This window comes from Dicentrarchus labrax, unplaced genomic scaffold, assembly GCF_905237075.1.
Source record: "Dicentrarchus labrax unplaced genomic scaffold, dlabrax2021, whole genome shotgun sequence".
In the NCBI taxonomy this organism is placed as follows: Eukaryota; Metazoa; Chordata; class Actinopteri; family Moronidae; genus Dicentrarchus; species Dicentrarchus labrax.
In genome coordinates, this window is record NW_026136702.1 from 23,985,587 (window position 1) to 23,994,641 (window position 9,055).

General features: G+C 38.2%; 1 protein-coding gene across 1 annotated transcript; it reads left to right on the plus strand.

Moving 5' to 3' along the window:
* Positions 1-325: 325 nt before the first annotated feature.
* Positions 326-9,055, plus strand: LOC127373659 (ankyrin repeat domain-containing protein 1-like). The gene is made up of 9 exons (XM_051418326.1): positions 326-484; positions 2,166-2,348; positions 4,578-4,706; positions 4,875-4,982; positions 5,200-5,298; positions 5,452-5,550; positions 5,733-5,831; positions 6,263-6,361; positions 6,657-9,055. Exons 1-9 carry the CDS (start codon positions 458-460, stop codon positions 6,747-6,749), a joined length of 936 nt encoding a protein of 311 aa, XP_051274286.1. The 5' UTR covers positions 326-457; the 3' UTR covers positions 6,750-9,055.

A 9,055-nucleotide genomic window follows, 5' to 3' on the forward strand; every position in this document is an offset into this window, starting at 1 on the left:
AAGGCTTCAAACCGGTACTCCAGTGGTAGATGTCACAGTATAGGTTCAGTCTTGGGTTTAAGTTGTATTTCTAAAAACTAAGAAATTGGTTTATTTCACATTGTCTCACAGCCCATAAATGTGCACACCATAGAGTGTGAGGCAAAGTGACACCTCTTACCTCACCTCCATCTTTGCGTCGTGACAAAGAGAAGCCAGCAGAAGCCCAAACTGGGCAGAACTCATAGTGGGAGGGGCTGGGTGTGGATATGGGGAAGGGGTGGGGTGATGTTGGTACAACTGAGCATGCCAAATGAGCACATGAAGGCAGTAATGTGATCTGAGTTAAGGTTTGACAGGGCTATATAAGAGGCTGCAGGCAGGAGAGACAGACAGACACTGACCATCACAGCAGAAGACTAGTGGACTTAACTCCAGTTACCCACAGTGATCCAACTACTTCACATCAAGGGGAAGAATGGGACTTCACAGCGTTGAGGAACTGGTAAGATCTGCTGATGTTTGTAAATGACATCTACCAAAAAGGAGCTGCGGGATTTTATTCTATAAAATGTGTAAGAAATCACATGGAGTGGAAATGTTCTTTTATTAGAAAGAGAAACTAGAGAATTGATTTTCTTAGGGATAAAAAAAATTTTTTTATACAAAAAGATTATTTTTCTCTGGTTTAAACCATCCTCAAATTTTATTAAACAAAGAAAACCTTTATTTAACTAAGCTTATGTTAAAATAGTAAAACAATGTATAGTAGTGATGCTCTGACCAATCAAGCTTTAAATAAGTCGACTGTGGAGAATTTCTTGGACAGATTTCTTAATAGTTTTTCCATTTCCATCTTAATCATGCACCGGTAAGTTAAATTAGGGGATTAAACATTAAGGTAATTAAATAGCAAACTGATTACTAAGGATCATTGGCTAGTATTGTTGTTACTGCACACTTCACCTTGATACTTTTTACATAATATCTCAATTGGGAGGTTTATCTTCCCTAGTGATTAAATGTTTGTAAGAATGATTTATAGTCCAGTGGTGTTCAAACTGGGATCTTGGAGACCAACAGGGGTTCTTGAGTGCGTTGTAGGAAGTCTCCAGCAAAAGGAGGAACAGAATATTTAATAAGTTTTATCACATTTTTCAACAAGGAAAGAAATAGGGATGGCGGTTTTAACTGATTGTAATTTATAGTGATCCCAGTTTGATCATTAACATAATGTGCATCTATTGTGGAGATCCTCGACGTGAAACAGTTTGGGAAGCCCTGATGAAGACTATACGCAGTGTTAACGATTACTTGAGTGATTCAATAGCATATAAACAGTTGTAATAAAGAGCTGAAGTGTGTGTTAATGTGTTGAGGCTGAGCTGTGTTTACATTCCTCCATCAGCAGCAGGGTTTGGCTCTACAGCGGCCAAATGCTGAGAGCTGCTCATGTGTTCAACTCTGCACCAATACAAATAAAAGCACTCCCGCTGAGCTGAGATCAGCCTTTTTAGCCAGACTCATTCTCTCATTATCTTTGCTTTTTCTTGTCAATGTTTAGTGTTACAGTCTTGCTGTATGTGTTTGAGCTCACTAAACGTTTCGTAAAAACACCCCAGTGTGTGATACATGTTTAAGGTCCAGTGTGTAGGATTTAGTGGCATCTAGCAGGGGTAACTACAGATTGCAACTCAACTATTTCACCCTGCCCTTACAAACATGAAGGAGAACCAACTACGGTGGCCACGTTGTGGGCTTTAATTATATTATTAATTATTTTTATTACAATTATTATTTTGTATTGTTAAGGAGTAGAGTCTAGACCTGCTCTATTTGAAAAGTCTTTAAATAACTTCTAGTATGATTTGGCACTATACAAATAAAATTTTTCTGAATTGAATAGGATGGAACTAAATTAAACTGAATTTAATCGGGCTGTAGAAACATGGGGGTTTATCATGGCGTCTTCATAGAGGTCTACTGACCAGAGTCTGTAGTTTAAAAATGGTTCATACTAAGGTAACAAAAATGATTCCTAATGAAAACATACCTATGAATATTATATTCCATTTCTTCCAATAGGTCCTCCTAAATGTTACACACTGGTCCTTTAACTCAGGGTTCATATAGTTCTCCTGTGTGTTGGTGTGAAGGTTTACAGCATCATCTCATCTCATTTTCAGGTGTCCAGTAAGAGGTCAGAGAGCAAAGAGCCGGATGACTTCCAAGGGGGCGTGTACGAGGCGGCTGTCAATCAAGAGAAGCAGGATGACCGCAGGTCCCACAGGGAGCTGGTGGGCGGAGATCCATCAGAGGAGAGCGACAGTGGCAGTGAACAGGAAGAAGTCAGCGTGGCAGCTCTCAATGTAAGAATACACAGATAACAACAGCAGGTGTCAGCAGTGCAATGATTGGTAGAAGTTATTGAGGTCCATACAAACTAATATGAACGTACATATTTTGTTACATTAGCAGTAATAATATCATAAACAGCAACAGTAAAGTAGTAATGATATTACCAGTAGAAATATTAGCAATAGTAGAAGAATTATTCAAATCCCTTACTTACAAGTAAAAGTAGCAGTGCCACAATATACCAGTAAATACACTCCATTATCCATTATTAGTAAAAGGTCTGCACTATAAAGTGTTATCAGCTAGCCTAAATCCACTGCAAGGTCTTGGCAATTTGCATTGCATATTTAATCTTTAACAATGCATCATATTTTATAAACCGACCACAATCTTAATCTGTAAAGTAATGGCTGTCAGATAAATCCAGTGGAGAACAGAGGTGTGGATCACTTGGCTGAGATCAGCAGTTAGAGCTGGCTCATTCAGCTCCCAAACAGCTCTTCATTTAGTACTACTTCTGGCTTTTATAATTCAGCCAAAATTTTGCAATGTTTTGAACTATAAATGTATATTAGGATTGGTATAAATACTAAAACTATTATACGTGTGTTAAACATTTTATTGGTACTGAATTATGTTTTGGGTGTTGGTAACCAGCGCAACATACAAAAGTCTGGGGTCTTAATCTTATGACCAAAGTGAGGCGTTTCTGTTTAAGGTATTCTACAGGGATCATGCTCTTATTCTGTCTTATAACAACCTAATTTATAAAAAAGATATTTCACCTTAAGGAGCCACCTCATAGATCCAACTCATTGACAAACTAGTGGGGGAGGCAGCTTTTACTGCAGTTAACGGTTGCAATGAAAATAGGGACTACTGAATATAAAATGTGGTTTATAAAACCACATTTTTGTGAACTTAGGAATTATGCGTGACTGATATTTTTAAAGTTAACCTTCTTTTTTTTTAAATCTCCCTGCTGTACTCCAAAGTACCCCTAGGGGCACACGTACCCTCATTTGAGAAACACTAACTTAAGTTGTCATATAGTGAATGGAATGGACTATTCACCTAAAGTCTTTTAGACTTAATCACTGTATGATTAAAAAAAATCCTATTTTAGGGGATATTTCCTAATTTAATTGTGCCTAATTTAACCTCAGCTATGTTTGGTAAAAGTGGTATTAGTAGTATTAGTAATGATAACAGTGGTCGTGTTAATGAGCGATGTAGTTGTACATATAATAGTAGGAGTATTATGGAGGCGTGGTGGTATTAGTAACAATGGATAGTAATACATTAAGAGCAGTATTAGCAATACTAATCACAGTAGTATTGTCAGAGGCAGTAGTCATTGTATTGTTAGTAGTATTGATGCAAGCAGTAAGAAAGTACAGTAAAGTAGTAGTTTACTACTACAAAGAGTTTGAACATCTGTCCACAGAACTCCAAAGGTAGTTTAATGTATAATTAGATTATTTATTAGCTCTTGCCTTTTATTGAAGGTACAGAAAATATGGGAGAAATAATGAATTACTTTAAATGAGATATCCAAATCTGCTGCAGGATCTAGGAGAAGGTTGATGACAGTCTTTGAAAGTCGGTTGTTGCCTCCTGAGTTTGCCTCCTGAGTTTGTCTCTTGACACATGCTGCCACCTGACGGCCTTTGGGAGAATAACACTTTCTCGATATAAATCCACTCAGGAATAAACTCTTAACCTCATAATGATGGTGCTGATATCATTGCATTGAAAGTTCATTAGAGATAAATAAATCTTAACTAATCAATCTAATTTTGAGTTTTTTCTGTATGTAAAAACATTTCCTTTAATACTAATACTCAGATACTATTTTGAGTACAGTTGTGAGGCTGTGGTGCTTAACATTTTGTAAGACTCTCTACTTACAATTTATTTAGTTTCAGGGGTAATGATTGTATTTTTTACTGAACGCCATTATTTTGATTATACGACGTATTAGGGTATTAGGGCCATACTAATACTCCGTCGTATGATTGGCATTATGTTACTTGCAAAGCAAATACAATACATGTATATATATATATATATATATATATATATATATATATATATATGTATATATATATATATATATATATATATATATATATATATATATATATATACATATCTTTTCTTGTTTATTGTTCCTTGTTGTTGTTGTTGTTGTTATTGTTGTTGTGCTGAAGCCCTCTGTCTTGTCACTGCCATGTCAGACGGATAACAGCGGCAGGCTGAAACTGGAGACGGTGGATGACCTGTTCAACATCTTGCAGCTGAGGAAGAGGAGAAGGGAGAGGAAGATTCCCATCCACAAGAAACAGCAGCCACAGCCTGAAACCGTGGTGAGATTCTATTCTTCATTTTGCTGTTTTTAACGTCCAGTGTGTACTTGACTGCAACTCCCTGCTGAGATCTCTGCTCTGTGTGTTTGTTGGTCATATTAACATAAGCAGGTACACTCTTCCTTTACCTAGAGTTCTTATGTAAGTTGTTTTGCATATACCTTTCAGCCAGAGACTGTGGATGAGCAGCTGTTTCTGACAGCAGCTATGGAGAACAAACTGCCCGTGGTGGAGAAGTACCTGAGTGATGGAGGAAACCCAAATGCATCTGACCACGTGAGTGTCACACAGCAACATCTGCCTCTGCGGGTAGAATCATGGCAATAGATATCATTAAAATATGCTAATAAAAGAAATGTTTACACCTGACAAATTATCATTCCTTAATGAAAACTACTTGAGGAGCTGAGGCTAATAATAATAATAATAATAATAATAATAATAATAATAATAATAATAGTATATTATGTTAACTTTTCAAATTGGGTTTCAGTTCCAGAGAACAGCTCTTCACAAAGCCTCATTCAAAGGACATGTGGAGGTCATGAAAAGACTCCTGGAGGCCGGAGCTGCCATCGAGAAGAAAGACAAGGTGAGAGATTTATAAGCCCTACACTACAATTCATTCTTTCATTCTCTCATAAACACACACACACACACACACACACACACACACACACACACACACACACACACACACACACACACACAGAGGGTTGGTCTAACAGTTTGGAGTGTGTTTCAGCTGGAGGCCACGGCAGTTCACTGGGCCTGCAGAGGAGGCAGTCTGCCCGCCCTGCAGCTCCTACTCGACCAGGGAGCCAAGTTCACCTACAGAGACAAGGTTGGTACACAGAGTCCTTAATCCCTCTCGTGGTTATGAAAATTCCTTACTTTGGCACCATCTGGTGGTGGTATTAAAGAAGACACCAGTTGTTAACAGACAGCCAGGCCCAAGGAAACACATAAGTCTTTGATACAGATTGTTTTTTTTTGTAATTGCTGAAACTCCTCTCCTCTCCTCAGCTGCAGAGCACTCCTCTCCATGTTGCTGTGAGGACAGGACATTGTGAGTGTGCTGAGCATCTCATTCACTGTGGAGCAGACGTCAACGCCAAAGACAGAGTAAGGACCTAGACCAGTGGTTCCCAGCCTTTAATCATAAAGCTGCAGTAGGTAATTTAAATAAATAAATAGGTAAAGGACACCCAAATTGATACACATCAGGCAGGGGATCCATATTTTATGAGATGTAGTTTCAGGGATGCAGTAGGTAACTTTTTGTCATATTTGCGGAAACTACTCACGGAAAAAATCTGGCTCTTCCTAGTGCACATAATAAAATTTGTAAGAATCCTCCTGGCACTAACAAAAACAACCAATCAGAGCCAAAAAAAATGTAAAGACACTTTGAGTTGGTGGCTTGAAGATAACTATCTTTCTTGGCTCTGATTGGTTGTTTTCGCACACTCTGTGAGATGCTGATGAAAGAAACTCTTCATTCAGATTGGAAAAGGATCACCTGTGCTGAACGCCTTTTTTCTCCCCAACTGAAGGACGGAGACACGCCCATGCACGATGCTGTGAGAATAAACAGATTCAAGATGATCAAGCTGTTGATGATGTACGGGGCCAGTCTCAACACCAAGAACTGTGTAAGTACTGAACACCACATCAGCACATACATAACTCTGCAGAGCTTCAAACATCCAACTGTAGGGACAAGAAGAAAAACATGTTTTTAGTGGACTAGTAGTAAAAGTAGCAATACCACATTATAAAGATTCAAAAGTAAAGAGTATTATAGGCATTATAAGTAAAGGAGTATTACTGGAGCTAAAAAAAACTACCATGTTGTTCCGTACTTATCAACAGGGGGAATCTAAAGAACACAAGCTTCATTCCTCCAGCACTGATTTGCAATCTTGTGTGTTTGTATCTCCTGTGCAGGATGGAAAAACTCCCATGGAGACGCTGTATTCATGGCAGAATGGAGCCAAGAGCCTCCTGTTTAACTTCAGCCAGGACAAGCCCAACCAGTAGAACCCAACACATTCCAGTAAAAGCAGAAATTCAACAAGAGATTCAGTCACAGGATCTGCTGGATTGTCAGGAAAACAAAATAATAGAAATGGGAAAAATCTTGCATTTTTCTTGCCCATTCTAGTCTTTTCTATACTGCGGTTCATGAAGTCTTTTTTCATGTCTTTTTATGCAGAGAGGCTTATTGAACCCCTCAGGAAAATAACTTTTAATAATCTAAAGATGGCTCAGGGTGCAGATGAAGGTAACTTAACTCATAGGCCTTTTTCAACCTATAGGAACCGGCTCTGTCTCGGTTCCTGCACATCATTTTCAGAACATTTAGACCAAAAATAAATTGGTTCGGAACCTGAAAAGTTTGTTCCCAACTGGAACCAAAAAATAGCTGGTTTTCCTTTGGAACCGAAGTGTCATATTCTAGAGGTTGTTGTGCATTGTGCAGAGCCCCTCTGTTGATGATCCATCCGATTGCAGTTCCACACAACTGGTGGAAACACAGGCTGGATCGCTAGATAGAACCAAGGTTCAAAGAATCTTAACAGAACCAGTTTGACAAGAGCTAATTTGGTAGAAAAAGCATTTATCATTACCTGTCCTTACCTGACTGCACCTCGCCTTACCTGTTCAGGGATTTGAAATGGCATCCTTCCACGCTTTTGGCAAGGTTACATTTTCTCATATGAAACGTTAATAATACACACATCTTGTGTGTAGTCACATGAGAGAAGGCATGGACTTCAGGGAGCTTTTGATCAACAATGTGAAATCTAATCAGGATGTTGTTAATAAATGGGATTATTAGCACTGATAGATTCATTGATCGCCAAATATTGCTGGACAATGTCTCGGCTGACAACATGAAGATTGTCTATTTCTTAATTTTTACTTTAAGCTGAGTTGAAGTCAGCGATACTGCATAGAGAAGATGATGTATTTATTGATTTATGACAAGTGTCAGCGATTGATTTGTCGGGTTTGATTGTTTTTTTTTCAATACCATACACTTAATAACTGAGTGAGTGTCTAGACTTATACTATAGTTGGTTTAATGTTTTTTTTATGGTCAGATTTTAACCAATTATATCAACTGTATTATTATCAATGACTAACTAATGGAAACAACTAGGAGATGCTGCTTTTTTTTTGCTTTGCTGGTTTTTTACATATGTACATTACCTGGTTCACACGTTCCTCTCAGTCCCAGTGGATGAACAGTCTGTTGATCAATTCCACTGTGAACCTAAAGTTATTTATTTGTGTAAAATTTCTCCAGCTCAGTGTGAAAAGTTAGCCTCCTCTTGCAGGTAGATGGTTTGTGTTGTTATACTTAAACATTCAGATGAGTTATTTGGTCTTATGCATTTTAAGACTGAGAAATGAGACACGACTAAGTAGGTTTTTGGATCAGGTTGAGAAGAATCTCTTCACTTGCATTTCTTCTAATGATGGTGGTGATCTGTAGATTTACACTTATTCTGCCATGTTTTTTTTAAGTTTCTACATTAGCAGCGACATGCTTTTACAGCTGAGCAAGCAGTCTTGTTCGGATTTTCCCAGTTCCTATACTGAAGCTTAATTTGAGCATTTGGGGTCGGTTGCACCAACAAGCAAGTTCTCGACAATTTCTGGCATAAGCGAACGCAGACTTCACAGGCTATAAGCAGCCATTAACTGCCGGGATTTAGTGATGTTTTTTTTAGGTATTTACAGGGCCAAAAATCAGTCTTTTCCTGCAGTGTATTAGTCTAAGTCAGTCGTAACTGGGTCTTAAGTCTGACCTAATAGTTACGCTGGTTGCACCATCTCAGCTTAGGCCTTCTGCTTGCTGAGACTGGGCATAAATCTTATGCCTCATCAGGAGAAGGCGTAAAGTCAAAATCTGTTTATAAATCACTGCATATTGAAATTTTTAGTGGAGCAACGCATCCCCGGGTCCCAAACAACTTATCAAAAGTCACCTCATCAAAGACAAAGAGCAAAAAGAGCTATAAATTGCCTAAGCTCTGCCACAGTATGACCCCGATATCCCAGCTGCTGTTCCCTTTTGTTGCAGTGAATATATTTTGGGGAATGTGGTTCCTTTTCTCTACAGAGTTCTAGTTGGGCTTAAACACACATAAAGGAGTGTGAGAGGGGAGAAGCTGAAAAGTTATTGTTGGTTCAGAGGATGTTTGACAAGTTTGTATGCGGATAAAACAGGTCTTGATATATGAATGATAATCAGATTTATTTTTTATTGTTAAAGATGTATGTACATTTTGACTTCTATTTATGGATTGATTAAATAAAACTGATTTTGAATTGAA

Bases quoted from the DNA above. Each gene is read 5' to 3' on its own strand.
- LOC127373659 (XM_051418326.1), top strand. From the start codon at position 458: ATGGGACTTCACAGCGTTGAGGAACTG. The intron at 4,983-5,199 runs GTGAGTGTCACA...ATTGGGTTTCAG, and splicing joins ACCCAAATGCATCTGACCAC to TTCCAGAGAACAGCTCTTCA. The intron at 6,362-6,656 runs GTAAGTACTGAA...TCTCCTGTGCAG, and splicing joins GTCTCAACACCAAGAACTGT to GATGGAAAAACTCCCATGGA.